Source organism: Anopheles bellator, chromosome 2 (genome assembly GCF_943735745.2).
Source record: "Anopheles bellator chromosome 2, idAnoBellAS_SP24_06.2, whole genome shotgun sequence".
Classification (NCBI taxonomy): Eukaryota; Metazoa; Arthropoda; class Insecta; order Diptera; family Culicidae; genus Anopheles; species Anopheles bellator.
The window spans coordinates 80,511,758-80,528,179 of NC_071286.1; the positions used below are offsets into that span (position 1 = coordinate 80,511,758).

A 16,422-nucleotide genomic window follows, 5' to 3' on the forward strand; every position below is an offset into this window, starting at 1 on the left:
AACGATTCCGGCTAAAGAGCCTGCCCTCTTGCCGTGTGTCGACCCAGTAAGGAACTTGAATCAGCGAATAGAATACCCACAGTTCTTCAATGAGGCAGAATTAAAATGTATTTTTCGCAAAGCCGTTGACTATGATACGGATTTCGAATGTTCCGGCAGCAAGTCGGACAGAATTTTAGATTGCTTCAAGCGCTATAAAATGCTCACATTTAGCTCCACCAACGGAACAAAGAGGAAAGACATTTTGAAGGTTAATGCGATTGAATCGTTTCTCCCAACATCCTCCAGCTCCCGTCTAGGCTCGGCGACGGGCTTGACTCGGAGTCCTTGTGCAAAGCGAACGAAAAAGAGCTTTGACCTCGGATCAGCTGAAGACGTTATTTGCTACGACTGAAAAACTTTCAAGACTCCTGCACTTCTGTTAACTTCTCACTTGATGCTTTCCTATTCCCATTTCGTCTACAAGAAACAAGTTTTGATAATTAGCGCATTCAAACGGCTTCATTATGCAGCAGCTTAAAACTGCGCTCCGCAACTTCGTCGTTCAATAGTGAAACCGGTTCAAAGTCACTGGTGCACCAGGCGAACCAAAAACTTGCCACAATAGTCGCGGATGAGGAAATAAACTTAGAAAACAGGTTTTCTAGCAAACTATCAAAAACATCCACTTTATTGATATGCGCCAATGCGGCAATGTTTGTATGTTACCGGGTATTCTTAGGTTCTAGAAATGCTTACGATATATGAAATATGCAAAAAGATAGGCGCATCGAATGTGCGTTGTACCTGATTCGTCCGCCAATCGAAATGTTTACGATCGCGTATTTCATCGCGTAGAAATTCCTTCCACAATCGTTCCGCCTTCGTAACGCTATCCCTGTCATGACCAGCGTTCGATTGTACCACAAATTGCCTACAGACTAGCTTTCTTCGTCCCGTCCCAAAACACGCTAATAATAGTTTGAAATAGCCACTGGCTTATGGTTCTACATGCTCGTCAGCTTCATTCGGTTAGTGAAGCGATAGCAGAGTCGAAAGGGTAGATACGATTACTAATGGGTAGCTAGTAGCTTCTATCATGCTTAATAATATACGACTGTCTTGCTTCAATATTTCAGCAAAAAGCCAAATGGACCATCGGTTTGAGGAGCTATCGTGGAAGCGTGCGTCCTAATGCCGCTTCCCGCTCTATCATCGAAGGTAATATGTGTTATCGGCCGTTTGTTCTATCGCAAAATGGTTCGTTTTCTAACGAGCGTGTCTTTTGGCAATCACCGATCGTTGCTCATTGGCCGAATGCCGCTTGGGTGTCGATTGTAGAGTTGTGAGTCCGTCTATGTTTCGAGCAAAAACGCAAACGCGCAAAACGTTATCGCTCCTTCTCCATCGGTGGTCGCCTATCGCAGTTTTTCTCTTAACCACTCCTCGGTCATATCGTCCAGTTCCCGGATTTCGTAGTAGCGCGTAAGGTCCGCCTCGCGCTGCAACGCCATACGCGTTTTCGCGTACAGCATGCAGAGCTCCATCTGACTATCGCGCGGTGTGTAGAAAATAAAGCACAACGGGTACGATATCCGGGCATCGTCGTGCACCATCTTGTAGCTGTAGATGATGTATCGCGGCTGGTGGCTCGGGAGTTGCTCCTGTAGATCCTCGATCGCTATGTCATCCAACAGATCGTCCACGGTCACAATTTGCTTTTCACGATCGATTTTCACTGCAATAAGGTGAGTGAGAATCGATCAGTAAATGTGTTCAGCGGAACCCCAATTATCGGACCGCCCCCCTTGGACGGGACGACGCCCCACAGCCGCGATTGTGATTTACGCGCAATGCACAGATACTTACGAATCAAGGCGGTGTTCGATGCGTTGCGGCGGAATCGAAATTTGCTGATTTCCTCCTTCGCCTCCAGGCTTATATCACAGATCTGTGCTTCGGTCTTCGGAAAGGAAACGGATGATTAAGCTCAATTATGGCTCCAGCAAAGTAGCGCTTTGTTTGCCCAACCATTGGTGCGTAGCGTCTCTTTTCTGTACCTACCATGTTTCGGGCCGATCGGTGCACACGTGAAATTACAAATCGATTCCTTTTACCTCAGACGTTGGCCACTCTAAGTTTTTGGCACTGCACTTTCCCGGTCACGATTCGACAACGAAGTATTCGCTGATAACCAAAAACAGCCGATGAATCACGCGCAGCCAACGCGAAGATGATAATAATGCCTCTGGAACAAGGAACAAGAAGCATTGGATTAGGAGGCGTCTCTCCCCTCCTCCTCCACAACCATGCGACGCGCAGCTGTCACTTTGCTGTCAGTTTTGTTGGTAAACAACACTTCGTAGGAAATAGTTTGAAGGTTTAAAGTTGAGTTGATGAAAAAATTACGTGTAGTTTTAGCACTATGCACGCTAAATTTTAATTGGAATAAATAGCTGTGTGCTGCTTTGTTTGATCGACATCTTCTTACGTTCGAACCATTCCGTGCTCGTGCTTCCGATTTGTTTACGTCATCACTTTGACAGCTTTGGTTTCGGTGGTTTTCGGAACAAAGTGTTTCTCAGTCGCAGCGAAATAAAGTTTTCGTTTCGCTCAAGATGGACCTTGAGCAGATACACCACGAAGCCCGGCAGGCCGCCCTGAACGAGGTGAAAAACATGTTCCAGCGCTCGAACCAGATGGAAAAGGTGGACCAGTACCGACGGCGCACGTATCGCAAGAATCTTTCCATGGACGCCCAGCTGAAAACGTGTATGCAGAACCAAACGGATGATTTTAAGATCGGCGTGAAGAAGCTGCAGAATGCACTCGGGCAGATCAAGGAGATTGGTGATCGGATGAAGAGTGCGTTTGCGATGCTGGCCGATGTGCCGCCGATTTACGACACGCTCGAGAGCGTTCGGGACGAGAACGCCAAACATTCGCAGTACATGACGGCGATGGAAAATCTGAAGCATATTTTCACCGTCCAATCGAGCGTGGACAAGGCGATGGCGTGGATCGAAGAAGATAAACTGCTGCACGCCCACCAGTGCTTGTCGGATTTGGAGAACTCGCGCGATGACTTGCTGTACGAGCTGCATAAGCTTCCGAAGCAGAATGCCCACGATAAAATTACACTCAAGCGGTACTTTGAGAAGGTCGAAACGGTTTCGTTGACGCTGGAGAAGAAAATTCGGCTAGTGTTGCAGCGTACGCTAAACACTGTCCGCAAGGAACCGACGGTCATTGTGACCGCATTGCGCATTATCGAACGAGAGGAAAAGGCGGATGCCTTTGCTTTGCAGCAGCAGAAAAACACGGGTTTTATTGCGCCCGGGCGCCCGAAACGGTGGCGCCTGAAGGCGCTGGAGGTATTGAACGAGGCGGTTGTGCAGCGGATCGAAGGATCCAAGCTGGAGGAGCGGTCCGACAACAAGATGTGGTTGGTGCGGGACTTGGAGCTGACGCGTCAGTTCATATTGGAAGATTTGCGCGTGGTCAAATCACTGTGCGTGCCGTGCTTTCCGCCACACTACAATATTGTGAACGAGTACGTGAAAATGTACCACAATGCGATGTCCAAATACGTAAGTTTTTTTTTTGTGAATAGTAATCGAACCTGCCGTTCATGTTGAATTCTTTCGTTACTAGCTGGAAGAGTTGATTCAGACCGGGCTGGAAGGTAACGAGTATGTGACGATACTGGCGTGGATCATGAACACGTATCCGGGGCGTGAGCTCATGCAGCACCCGGACCTTCTGATCGATCTGTCCGACTGTGGGCCGCTAGTGAGCAAAGAGCGCTTGCAGGAAATGGAAACGGCTTATCTGCGCACGATGGAACGCAACTACCAGGAGTGGATGACGAAAACGCTCGAAACGGAGAAATCCGACTGGATCAACGGGGTAGAAGTAGAATGTGCCGATCAGTACTACCACACAGCCGCGCCGATGATCATCTATCAGATGATCGATCAAAATCTGCAGGTCACCAACACGACCCATTCCGACCTAACGTTCAACGCGCTCATCCTGAGCATTCAGCAGATGGCCCGCTACGGGCACAACTACCGGGCAGCCATCATCGAGTACAAGGAACGTCACTTCCGCGACCGCAGCCAGGCTCCCTTCTTCACGCAGTACATCATCACGATCGTGAACAACTGCCAGCAGATGATCGAGATTGCGCAACAGCTGAAGCAGCGTTACTGGCCAAAGTCGAAAACGCAGCACTACGAAGAGTTTGAAAAGTTGGTCAAAACCTATCAAACACTGCGCGACGAAACCGGTCTCGTTCTGCTCGAGGAAGCGTTCCTCGATCTGGACGGACACTTTAATGAGCTTTTCACGGCCAAGTGGATCGCGGCCAGCTCGGTCTCGGTGGACACGATATGCGTTACGTTGGAGGACTACTTTCAGGACTACAACCATTTGCGGACAGCCAACTTTGAGTACGTTATCGGGGAGGCTCAGAAGCTCGTCGCGAAACGATACATACGCGCGATGCTGTCGAAGCGGTTGAGCAAAACGCGTGCCGAGTGTGAGGTAATGGCGAAAAAGGTTGCCAAAGAAGCGCAACAGATCAAGGCGTTTTTCGAAAAGGTGGCACCGGACGTGGCGAAGAGTGATTCGCCGATCAACGTGATCTCCAACTTGGCCACGTTGCTGAACTGTGATGCCGAGATGCTGGTGCTGGATCTGCACTCTCTGCTTTCGTCGTACCCATCGATCACCGAGGACCACTTGGTGCGGCTTTTCCACATGCGCAGCGACTTCAAGAGCAGCGAAGTGAAGGAGAAGGTACAGGACGCACTAGCATCGCGAAAGTCAACCATCAGCCACGACAAACAGGATGCGATCTTCAAGGAAATTGCGTTCTCCGATAAGCTTTGGTAGAAGTTTTCACATGCATCCCGCGGGGAAGCCGTATTATGTTGATCAAATTATAAATGATAGGCACAGAATAAGCCGAAACGAAAGGCCAACATTTGTTTTATTCGCATGGAAAGTGCACGTACTTTGCTTCTACTTGCAACCGTCAAACCGCGAGCTGTCAACGTTGTTTTAAACTTAATTGACATCAACTGACCGTTTTCGAGTTTTATCGTGCATCTGGCAAAACCCGGAGCTGGGCAAAAATAAGGAGGCAAAACGATCAAAACACGCACACAGCAAGGCGCCCACTATGAGACAAGAAGTGACAGTACGCACGAAAGGTGGCTGTTTCATCATCCGCGAGATTTTTCGTTGCTTTTGATTTTCGTTCACCGATTCGCTGCTGCCCCAAAACAATCGTACCAGGTGCGGTGCTAACCGTGTCCCAGAGCCCCGCGATCGCAGTGGTCCCCGGTGGACAAATGGGCGGCCAGGAGCGTGTGTAGCAAATTAGCTCCGTCGCGAAAATAGTTCACATCTTCGTCACCGTGCTCCGTCACCCCGCCGCCGCCGTGCTGCTGCTGCCATCGTCATCAACATCGGCGCCCGTGTTCTTCGTGCGATTCGCCTGCGCTTCTTCTTCCTGCCCCGTGGGTGCGAAAGGGACACAAGACGTGTAGTCGTGCACCGAGCATTGTGTCACCAGTAGCAACAACAACAACAGCAGCAGCAGTGGCAGAAGCAGCAGAAGTGCGCAAAGTAGGCGACGGCCAGAGTATCAGCTTCCGAAACGTTTCAACTCCCCGTTCGGCGCCTGGCTAGTATCGGAAGCGGAAGAAGTAAACCTCGCCAGCAGGCGGCAGTACCACTAAGGAGTAATCATCGGCGACAGCCTCGCCACCTGTACGCTGCCGTGAGTTGGCCGTCGATCGGAGAAGGAAGGGTTTCCTACTGTTTTGCCGCACACCAAAGGGAGGGCTTCAACCACGGTGTTGAAAGCGCTCGTAATCGATTTGGATGGAAGTATGAACCAAGAGCCTTTCACATACGCCTTAACGCAGATCAGTCACTTTGTGTCGAACGTGAACAAGAAGAACTTTGCGGCCACAAGTCGGCAGCTAGCGCAGGTGAGTAGTAAATCACGTTCCGATATGCATGCATTCGCAGATTGCAGAGAAACCGAACAGGGAAACTACGTGGACGAGATTGCGACCAACTGTGCGAACAATTGGAGTGTGTCGAGGCAGAGAAAGATGATGATGGACAGTAAACAAAATCCCAGATTTCTCTTTGCCAGAGACCAACATCAATGAAACAATGTTTACGTTTTGCAACATTGCAGCTGTGAACGTGGTGCCTAATATTCGAAAAATTTGGCACCGATCGTGGTTTTGCAAATGCACTGAGCTTAGTGCAGTGAGTGAAATGTGTTTCTATGCCCTCCAAACGTGGCCCTGTAGCTTTCACCTGCGTTTGTCGAATGTTTCAAAAATATGCTGGCGGGTGGTGGATGGTTGCTATGTTTTCGGTGGACAATCATTTGAAGTGCAGCAAATGAGCGCTGGTAGAATGTTGTCGAGAAATGACTGCCTAAAGTAGGTTGCTTGAATAGTAGAATGAGGGATTCCATGGTTTTGGTGGAATATTATTTGGAAAAATGCATCCTCCGAATCGGCCTGACGTCTCCAGGTGTAGCTGGTGCAAGTGACAGCTCCAGCGGCGTTCCTGTCAGCTGTCAGTGCTATGGCTGGTGCTGGCAGTTGCTTGTTCTCCGCCATGTTTGATCGGAAGTGAAAGAGAAGCGAACGGGCTTTCGAGAGTGGAGTGTGTTCGGTCGGTGCGTGCGTGAAATAGGCTAAGAAAAATGGAAAATTCTCAGGACCCATTGCTTTCGCTGCGTTTGTGACACACAGGCACGGTGCCGTTGCGTATCGACGGCAGTCGCGTGCGCCACCGGGCGACGGCCGGGAAGAAAAGCCTCCTCCGTTCGCATTGCCAGACTTGCAATTTTTCTTTTCATCCTCTCTTCCCGTCTCTTGTTCCGTTGGTTGCTCGCTTCTCCAGCCCCGTTTTGGGCCGTCCGTGTCGCGGACACCACAGCTGCCGCGCAACGAACGGCCGAAAAGATATAATTCGATTACTTTGTATATGTGTGTGTCTGGTCGATTTTTTCGCATTTGCCCATGAAACAACGCACTCTAATATTCTACCCTCGTTTGTCGATCCGTCGCCTTTTCCGGCCCCCAACCTGTTCGGTCCGTGCTGCAGTTGGTGAAAGACTTTGGACTTGAAGCGGACCGTCATCTGCTGCACTGCCTTTTCTCATCGATCGACTTCGGAGACGCCACACAATCCGCATCCCGTGGTTATTGCCAGGCTCGCTTGCTGGCCACTGAACTCGCGAGCCTGTCAAACAAACCGCAGCTGGTCGCCAACGTCTGCTTCGCCATCGACAATCCGTTCCCGCAGCAAAAGGTAAGCGAAATCGAACCCATCGGCAGACGCCACCAGCATCATCGGCCTTCCAATGAACTTGGGTCGCCGCGTGTGTGCTTGTGTGTGATGCCGTGTGCAGATTTGGCCATTATTTATCCGTTTTTTCTTGTTCCGTCAATCCGCCCTTCCGTGCAGTCTCTGAAGCCAACGGCGAATCTGCTCACGCAGATCTCGAAAACGTTGTCCTGCACCCCGGTCCAGGAAACGGCTGTTTCGATCGCTCTGCTCAACTCGAAACACCCGGAAACAGTACGGATCGCCGAGAATCATCTACAAACGTGCCTTGCTGGGCTCATTGAAACATACATCGATTCTGGTGAGTGTCCGCCATAATGGCCATATAGCTAAAGAAGCAAACGTGCCCCTCCCTAAAGGACACTCTTCTGTTCTTCACCCACCGCCAGATACTGCCAGCAACGTTGAGGGAAACTTAAACGACGTTTCGCCCGAGGTCCTGCAGCAAATACTGTCGCTGATTGCGTACGGCAAACACACCGCATACGGGCTATCGGACCAAACGTTTGCCCGCTTCACGCATCAGCTGTGCCGGGACTTTCCGCGCCATCTGGTGCCCCTCATTCTAGCGCCACTGCTGTACGCGGAGAACTCGGAGATTTCGGCCGAAGTGCTCAAGCTCAACACGCACAGCATCCTCCGGTCGTCGATCATGGATACGTCCTGGACGAACCTGGTCATGGAGGTGGGCTACTCGTTCACGGCCACCCTGGACGACTGCAAGAACCACCTGCTGAAGGTGGGTGGCCGGGAGATAACGCCGCAGGATGTGGCGAAGATCGTGTCCTCCATGTGTCTTACGCACGCCTCGCTTTCGGAGAGTAACATCAATCTGCCGACACCGAGTGCCTTCTGGCCGCAGGGCAGTGATCCATCGGCGAAGGGGAAGGATGGCCAGAACGGTTCGTCGGCCCAGGAGAACAGCACCTGGAAGCCAGAAGTGTTCGTGCAGGCGCTGAAGGAGGTCGTGCCGAACCTGAACTGGAAGGAAGTGTGCCTGGCGATGGACCACCCCGAGTTTATGTTGAAGGATCGGGCGGGCCTCTCGCTGCTCCTGACGATCGTGAAGATGGGCATGCAGGCGAGCAACATGGGGCAACACTTTCCGGTCGAGTGCCTGTACCAGCGGTGGTCGAACTCCGAGGGTCAGCTGTCGGTCATTTCGTTGATATTGAAAAACCCCGATCTGTACTCGTTCGCCGATCACATCTACACGAGCGTCTCGGTGGAGCTGCTCAAGACGCCGCCGGAGACGGACAACAAGGAGGTGACCTCGTGGATGTCGCTGCATCTGGTCGACGTGCTGCTGTACATCGCGGATCAGGGCTTGTACGTGCAGGTGATGGACATCTTCAAGATACCGATTCAGCTCTGCCCGGACATCCTGTTCCTGTCGCTGCTGCAGATCAACCCGCCGATGACGGTGCCGCGGCAGGATCTGTTCACCACCCTGATACCGATCTTTCTCGCCAACCACCCGAACTCGGGCACGATTCTGCACCACGCGTGGAACCACACCAACTTCAACATGACACTCCGGCACCTCATCTTGCACTCGATGTCCGAGTGGTACATGCGAGGCGACAGTGACCAGTCGCGCCTTTCGCGCATCCTGGACGTGGCGCAAGATTTGAAGGCCCTGTCGGGGCTGCTCAATGTCCGCTCGTTCATATTTATCATCGACCTGGCCTGCCTGGCGTCCCGGCGCGAGTACCTGAAGCTCGAGAAGTGGCTGGCGGACAAGATCCGGGAGCACGGCGACCCGTTCGTTGACAGCATCCTCAAGTTTCTACAGCGCCCCTGTCCCCAGACTGTGGTCGGTGGCCCCGGTGGCAAGTACAGTGGCGACGAGCAGATCCCCAAGTCGGTCCAGCTTCCGCCGGAAACGCTTAGCACGATCCTCGGGTGCCTGCGGGGTGCTGGGTGGACGGAAATGAAGAAGGTCGACATGTCGCAGTACAGTATGCTGCTGAACTCGAAGGCACGTGCCCAAGCGCCTCAGCAGCAACAGCAGCAGCAGCAGCAACAGCAGCAGCAGCAACAACAACAACAGCAGCAGCAACAACAACAGCAACAACAGCAACAGCAACAACCACCGCCTCCGGGAGTTCTGCGCCCGCACCGCGGTCTGGACGCGTTCAGTGCCTCGGTCATGGGCGGCAGTCAGCTGTTCCCTCCGACGGTCGAATCACTCACCTGCTTGACGGCCAATATCGGTGGCCTGAACATTGGTGGTGGACCTGGCACCGGCGGTGCCGGCGTTGGCGGTCCCGGTGGGAGTGCGTTCAGTTTCAACAACATCATCGCCACGCCCGCTTCACCGTCGCGTCTGCTTCCCTCGAGCAGCCCGTTCCCGATGATGACGCTACCACCGGGGGCTGCCGCTGCCGCCGCTCAGGTCGGTTCGCTGGGACGTTTGACGCAAACTCCGAACGACAAGCTCGGCATCCCGAACGCCGCCATCACGGCGAGCCCGTTCGCCGATATGGTGCAGACCGTGTCCAAGGAGGTGGAAGACGAGGCCAACAGCTACTTCCAGCGGATCTACAACCATCCGCCGCACCCGACGCTGTCGATCGACGAGGTGCTCGATATGCTGCAGCGCTTCAAGGAGTCACCGAATCGGCGCGAAAACGACGTCTACCAGTGCATGCTGCGCAACCTGTTCGAGGAGTACAAGTTCTTCCCGCAGTACCCGGAGAAGGAGCTCCAGACGACGGCCCAGCTGTTCGGCGGCATGGTGGAGCGCAACCTCGTCAGCACGTACGTGGCGCTCGGTCTCGCCCTTCGCTGCGTGCTCGATGCGCTCAAGAAGCCGGAGGGGACCAAGATGTACTACTTTGGCATCACGGCGCTCGATCGGTTCAAGAACAAGCTCAATCTGTACCCGAAGTACTGCGAGTACGTGCACGCGATTCCGCACTTTGCCGAGTTTCCGCCACACCTGATCGAGTACATTGAGTACGGGTCGCAGGGCCAAGAGCCACCGAACAAAACGCTCGGGCCGGGCCCGCTGCCACCCTCGATCACGCAGTTCATGCCGGGTGCTCCCAGTGGGCCAGTGGGGAATCCACTCTACCGCAGCAATTCCGTGTCCGGCACCAGTAACCTTACGCCGGCGGGAGTGACGGCGGCGGTAGCGGCCGCTGTGGCCGCCACGGGAACACCGGGCAAGATGAACTTGGGCGGAGCACAGTTGGGAGGTGGCGTGGGCACGGGTGCTGGAGCTACGGTCGGTGGATCGACTGCCGGTGGTGGTGGTGGAAGCGGAGGACAGCCTCCGCGCGTCAAATCGATCGCCAATGCGACCAACATCGACACGCTGCTGGTGGCGACGCAAGATCGCGAGGAGAAGATCATCGCCCCACCGGACGCCATCCAGGACAAGACGGCGTTCATCTTCAACAATCTCAGCATGGTGAATCTGATGCAAAAATGCGAGGAAATCAAGGAGATATTGCAGAAGGACTACTACGCGTGGTTGGCGCAGTACCTGGTGCTGAAGCGGGCCTCGATCGAGGTGAACTTTCACGTTCTTTACTCCAACTTTCTCGATGCGCTCAAGATTTCGGAAATCAACCGGCTGGTGACGAAGGAAACGTTCCGCAACATTCGGGTGCTGTTGCGTTCGGACAAGGGCATAGCGAACTTTTCCGACCGCAGTTTGCTGAAGAACCTGGGCCACTGGCTTGGCATGATGACGCTCGGGCGCAACCGGCCAATTTTGCATCTCGACATCGACGTTAAGTCGCTGCTGGTCGAGGCATACAACAAGGGCCAGCAGGAGCTTCTGTACGTGGTGCCGTTCGTAGCGAAGGTGCTTGAATCGTGCGCCAAGAGTAAGGTCTTCAAGCCGCCCAACCCGTGGACGATGTCGATCATGAATCTTCTGGCGGAGCTGCATCAGGAACCGGACTTGAAGCTGAACCTAAAGTTCGAGATCGAGGTGCTGTGCAAGAATCTCAACATCGACGTGGCCGATCTGAAGCCTGCCATCTACCTGAAGGATCCGGAGCGGGCCCAAAGCATCGAGCATCAGCTTTCGCAACCGAAACCACCGAAGGAGGTGGTGGTGGTGACACCGAACACGGCCGGTCCGCAGCAGCTCGCTCTGGCCGGGCCGGGAACGGCAACGATCGGAGGTGGTCCCGTGGCTGGCGTCATTCCTGGTGCTGGCGGTGCGGTGCTAGACGAGCTCGGTAGTGGCGCACTGGGCGGTGGTCCGTCGAGTTCACCGACCAACCCGGCCGCCGACGGATCGCTAGGCGCCGGCGGTCCCCCTGAGCCACGCTTCCACTACGCCGACGTTAACATCTCCTCCAACCTGAGCGGCATTGCGCCGCACATCATCTACTCGCCGAGCGTGGCCCTCTTGCACTCGCAGCCCCACCTGAAGCAGATCGTGAAGGCGGCCATCGAGCGTACGATCTCCGAGTGGATCACACCGGTCGTCGAACGGAGCGTGAGGATTTCGACGAAAACGTGCGAACAGATCATCCGCAAAGACTTTGCGCTCGATCCGGACGAGGGCCGAATGCGGCGGTCGGCGCACAACATGAGCCGCAACCTGGGGGCCGGCATGGCGATGATAACGTGCCGCGAGCAGATGCTGCAAACGATCGTGAACAGCATCAAGACGGGCTTCATGGCGAGCCACCATCCGAAAGAGGTCGCCGAGGCGGCCGCCAACCAGCTGGCGCTCGACAACATCGAGCTGGTGTCCGCGTTCATTCAGAAGACGACCATCGAAAAGGTGGCCTCCGAGCTGGACAAGCTGCTGGCGCCCGAGTATGAGCTGCGCAAGATTGCCCGCCAGGAGGGCCGCCGGTACTGTGACGCGAGCGTCCTCACGTACCAGGCCGAGCGGATGCCGGAACAGATCCGGTTGAACGTGGGCGGCGTGTCGCCAGCGCAGCTGGCCGTGTACGAAGAGTTTGCCCGCAACATTCCCGGCTTCCTGCCCATCACTGAGCGCGATACGGCCCTGTTTGCACCCAAGTTGCCGGTAAATTATGGGATGGGAGTTTACGGATTACGGTTTGATTCATTGTTGCTCTTGGGACGGTTTCTTGCAGGAAGTGGTTCCGACCATTCCGGATGAAATCGGTAACATGTACGACGAGCTGGCCAGCAAGATGGATGCGTTCATCAAAACATCGCGATTGGTTCAGGTGTTGCAGGTAGGTGGTGCTCACGTGATCGTGTGATCTCAGTTAGTGAACGGTCAATGACCATGGCCTCTTTTTAAACCGTTAGATGCACACGAGTAACATGGAGCACTTGTTGGACTGTCTGATCATTGCGCACCGTTCGCTGGACAACATTACGGGCTGCACGCTGCTGAACAAAGCGGTCGAGGGTCTGATGGAGGGACTGATCAACATCCCGGATCAGCTGGACCAGATCAAGCTGTACCGTGACATCCATTTGCGCGTGATGCGCCTCATGCAGGACCCGCGGTTGTTTGGGCCGATGTGGACCAACAAGGCCATCACTCGCTACATGCTCGAGTGCCGCGAAGACATCCGCTACAACCTGGAAGCGGTCGATCAGCTGATTTCGTCCAACTTTGTCAACATGCAGCAGTACGACATGATGCTGGTGCAGCTGATGGACAACGGAAACAACTTTATGGCAGTCATGTTTGCGATGCAACTGCTGCAGGCGTACTTTATCGATGAGCGCCACAATTCCGCCATCACGGAGAACGATCTGGTCGGCACGATCGAAATGATGCATCGCTTCACGGCTCACCCGCGGGCACCCGAGGGCTTGACGCAGCTGATGGAGATGCTGCGCGTGAACCACGATTCCAACACGTTCCTTGTCGATCGACCGATCGCTGGACCGACGTCCTACATTCATGCGGGCGTAGCTCAGGCAAGGGTAAGTGGGACTAGGACGACCACGTGTGGAATGTTTAATATGACTCATTCATTCTCTGTCCCCGCACGCCCTCAGTCGGATGGTGATGATCCGCCCGGGTTCCTCGAAAGGGCCGAGTTTCTGCTCAAGGATTGGTTTGGCATCGCGACGAGCCCGACCAGCTGCCGTGACCCACTGAAAGGGTTCAGCGTGTTCGTGACCAAGATGAACATGCATGGTATTCTGAAGGGGGACGAACCGTTGACGCGCTTCTTCCGCTTCGCCACGCAGTACTGCATCGAGCTGACCATTCGGAGCAACATGATCGAACAGGCGTCCAAGTCGAACGTGTTCAAGTTTATCGATGCGTACGTGCGGTTGATCGCGTTGCTGGTGAAACACTCTGGCGAAAGTGGCAACACCAGCACCAAGTTGAATCTGCTCAATAAGGTAGGTGTTCGAGGGTGCACCTACGAGGTCATGCCCATGTATAATGCCCATTGCTTCTCTTCCGATCAGATTCTTGGCATCGTCGTCGGCACGCTGCTGCAGGATCAGGAAGCGCGCACGACGGCCTTCCAGCAGGCCGGCTACCATCGCATCTTCATCATGCTGTTCCTCGAGCTGACGGCACACGATCCGGTGCTGGAGAATATCAGCCTGAGCGTGATCACGGCCTTCTGCCACACGTTCCACCTGCTGCGCCCGGCAACCGCACCCGGCTTCTGTTACTCGTGGCTCGAGCTAATCTCGCACCGCGTTTTCATCGGGCGCATCCTGGCGATGATACCGCAGCAGAAGGGCTGGCACATGTACTCGCAGCTGCTGATCGATCTGTTCAAGTATTTGGCACCGTTCCTGCGCAATGCCGAGCTGGCCAAGCCGGTTCACCATCTGTACAAGGGCACGCTGCGTGTGTTGCTAGTGCTGCTACACGATTTCCCAGAGTTTCTGTGCGACTACCACTTTGCATTCTGCGACGTCATCCCGCCGAACTGCATCCAGATGCGCAACTTGATTCTGTCGCCCTATCCGCGCAACATGCGCCTGCCCGATCCGTTTACACCGAACCTGAAGGTAAGGCGGTGTTGGATTTCTTATTGGCTGCTGCCAACGTTGGCTAAAAATGTTCGTTCTTCTATCTTTCCCTCCCCCTCGCAGGTTGACATGTTGACCGATATCGGCGGATCGCCACGCGTTTCCATCAACTATGCGGCCGCCATTCAACCGGCCAGTTTCAAGAAGGATCTCGACTCGTACCTGAAGGCTCGAGCCCCGGTGACCTTCTTGTCGGAATTGCGCTCCAATCTGCAGATCTCGAACGATGTCGGCTCACGCTACAATATTCCGCTGATGAATGCGCTTGTCCTGTACGTTGGCACTCAAGCCATCGCTCACATCAGGTAAGAGAGGAGGTCATTCCCCGCCGTCATTGTTGCGCACAACGCTCAACTCGTTCGCTTTCGCAGATCCAAAAACCAGGTCCCAACGATGGCGACCATCGTGCACAGTGCACACATGGACATCTTCCAGAATCTGGCCGTCGATCTCGACACCGAGGGGCGCTACCTCTTCCTGAATGCGATCGCCAATCAGCTGCGCTACCCGAACAGCCACACGCACTACTTTAGCTGCTGCATTCTGTACCTCTTCGATGAAGCCAACTCGGAAGCCATTCAGGTGAGACCTCCCGCCCGGTGATGCCGTGAGCCACGTATTCTACACCTTTCCCTTTCCCAAACAGGAACAAATCACTCGTGTGCTGCTGGAACGGTTGATCGTGAACCGACCGCATCCGTGGGGTCTGCTGATCACCTTCATCGAGCTGATCAAAAACCCGCTGTACAAGTTCTGGGATCACGATTTCGTACACTGTGCGCCCGAGATTGAACGGTAGGAGGCTTAAGAAGTGAAGCACTAAGAAACCTGCATATCAATGACCCCAATTCTCGGTTGTTCTTTTCCAGTCTTTTCGAGTCGGTCGCTAAGTCGTGCATGGTAAACACCAAGAGCCAGCAGCAAATTCAAAACGTCGAGTCGGACATTGCGGAGTGCAACTAAAAGAGGCACCCAGTCGATGCTACGGAAAACGGATCCTCTGTGGCCAACGCAGCCCAAACCGGTGTGCAAAAGCTAAATCAACCCTCACGCAACAACGCAATCGCCTATTATCATGCGGGCTCGGATCCGAGTCTTCCGTTGCCTGTGAAGTAGTGACCGACCCTCACAGGCAACAAAAGAGGAGACCTCAATGTATGTGTGTACAGAAATTTCACGCTGGTGAACTCACAACGTCCCTTCTGTACCACCTGTCACTGGTGACCTGCGTAAAACGTTTTAGATTGCTCAGCAGCTTATGTGTGTTCACATTCGTGGCCCCGACCACCATAGAGGTACAAACTCTGAAGCGAAATTCCTCTGGCCTGTTACTAAATTAGTCACCCCAGCATAGAGAGAAGGCTGTCCGAATACCTGCAATGAAGGTTGCAAAATTTTAAATGTTGTACATAGCTCAGAACAGAGAGAAATAAATTGAAAACTGGAGTCAGTGTAGAGTTAGGTGCAAGGGAATTAGGCACACGTCCGAGCTCGGAAGCCGGAATCACAGTATGAATTGGAGTGAATCATTGTCTAATTTTTAGTTTTTTTGTGTTGTAACATCATTTGTGAACAAAATAATAGAATTAATTTGAAGTACCTCTGGGGGTGTGGCCTTTAACTGTCCGAAATCAATGGTGGGTCCGATGAAAACCCCGTAAGTAAATGGATCTTCAATCCGTTCCAGTTGGAACTCCTCCGCTGACGTTCATGCCACACGGAGTGGTTCAATTTATTCCGCACCAATCAATTTAGACGACCATGGTGGTTCCGTTTATTTGGGTCCCTTTCTTTGACCTCTTCTGACGCATCTGAATGGGCAAGTAATTTACGTAAATATTATCAATTGAAAGTGTATTGGACATTGGCCACCGTGGGTGTGCGTCGAGCATCCCTGCAGCATGATTAGATTAGACGAACCTCAAAACCGTCAGTACCGAAGTGCACGCCGAAACGAAATGTCTTCAACGGGAGTCACCACGAAACGGTTACCGGATTTCGTCGACGGTTCACTGCTACAACGTATTTTGGAGGAAAACTTACGACACCCAATCCGTGTCGACAACTTACTCGATGAGAACCACGCCAAGC

General features: G+C 53.5%; 3 protein-coding genes across 3 annotated transcripts; 2 read left to right on the forward strand and 1 right to left on the reverse strand.

Annotated features, from left to right (window-relative positions):
* Positions 1-660: 660 nt before the first annotated feature.
* Positions 661-2,235, reverse strand: LOC131210000 (glia maturation factor beta). The gene is made up of 3 exons (XM_058203180.1): positions 2,044-2,235; positions 1,849-1,942; positions 661-1,717 (listed from the first exon to the last, which is right to left on the reverse strand). Exons 1-3 carry the CDS (start codon positions 2,044-2,046, stop codon positions 1,398-1,400), a joined length of 417 nt encoding a protein of 138 aa, XP_058059163.1. The 5' UTR covers positions 2,047-2,235; the 3' UTR covers positions 661-1,397.
* A 362-nt stretch (positions 2,236-2,597) lies between these two features.
* Positions 2,598-4,903, forward strand: LOC131210128 (exocyst complex component 3). Its single transcript, XM_058203330.1, has 2 exons — positions 2,598-3,569; positions 3,634-4,903. Exons 1-2 carry the CDS (start codon positions 2,598-2,600, stop codon positions 4,876-4,878), a joined length of 2,217 nt encoding a protein of 738 aa, XP_058059313.1. The 3' UTR covers positions 4,879-4,903.
* Positions 4,904-8,005: 3,102 nt separating this feature from the next.
* LOC131211590 (CCR4-NOT transcription complex subunit 1) lies at positions 8,006-15,914 on the forward strand. Its single transcript, XM_058205126.1, has 11 exons — positions 8,006-9,355; positions 9,428-10,466; positions 10,596-12,373; positions 12,444-12,548; positions 12,625-13,254; positions 13,330-13,683; positions 13,753-14,310; positions 14,395-14,636; positions 14,703-14,913; positions 14,978-15,126; positions 15,201-15,914. Exons 1-11 carry the CDS (start codon positions 8,021-8,023, stop codon positions 15,292-15,294), a joined length of 6,495 nt encoding a protein of 2,164 aa, XP_058061109.1. The 5' UTR covers positions 8,006-8,020; the 3' UTR covers positions 15,295-15,914.
* Positions 15,915-16,422: the final 508 nt, after the last annotated feature.

Coding starts and splice junctions, on each gene's coding strand:
- LOC131211590 (XM_058205126.1), top strand. CDS start 8,021: ATGGATACGTCCTGGACGAACCTGGTCATGGAGGTGGGCTACTCGTTC. Junction 10,467..10,595: donor CCGCAGCAATTCCGTGTCCG/GCACCAGTAACC, acceptor CGGGTGCTGGAG/CTACGGTCGGTGGATCGACT. Junction 12,374..12,443: donor TGTTTGCACCCAAGTTGCCG/GTAAATTATGGG, acceptor GGTTTCTTGCAG/GAAGTGGTTCCGACCATTCC.
- LOC131210000 (XM_058203180.1), bottom strand. Junction 1,718..1,848: donor ATCGAACACCGCCTTGATTC/GTAAGTATCTGT, acceptor ACCTTATTGCAG/TGAAAATCGATCGTGAAAAG.
- LOC131210128 (XM_058203330.1), top strand. CDS start 2,598: ATGGACCTTGAGCAGATACACCACGAAGCCCGGCAGGCCGCCCTGAAC. Junction 3,570..3,633: donor ACAATGCGATGTCCAAATAC/GTAAGTTTTTTT, acceptor TTTCGTTACTAG/CTGGAAGAGTTGATTCAGAC.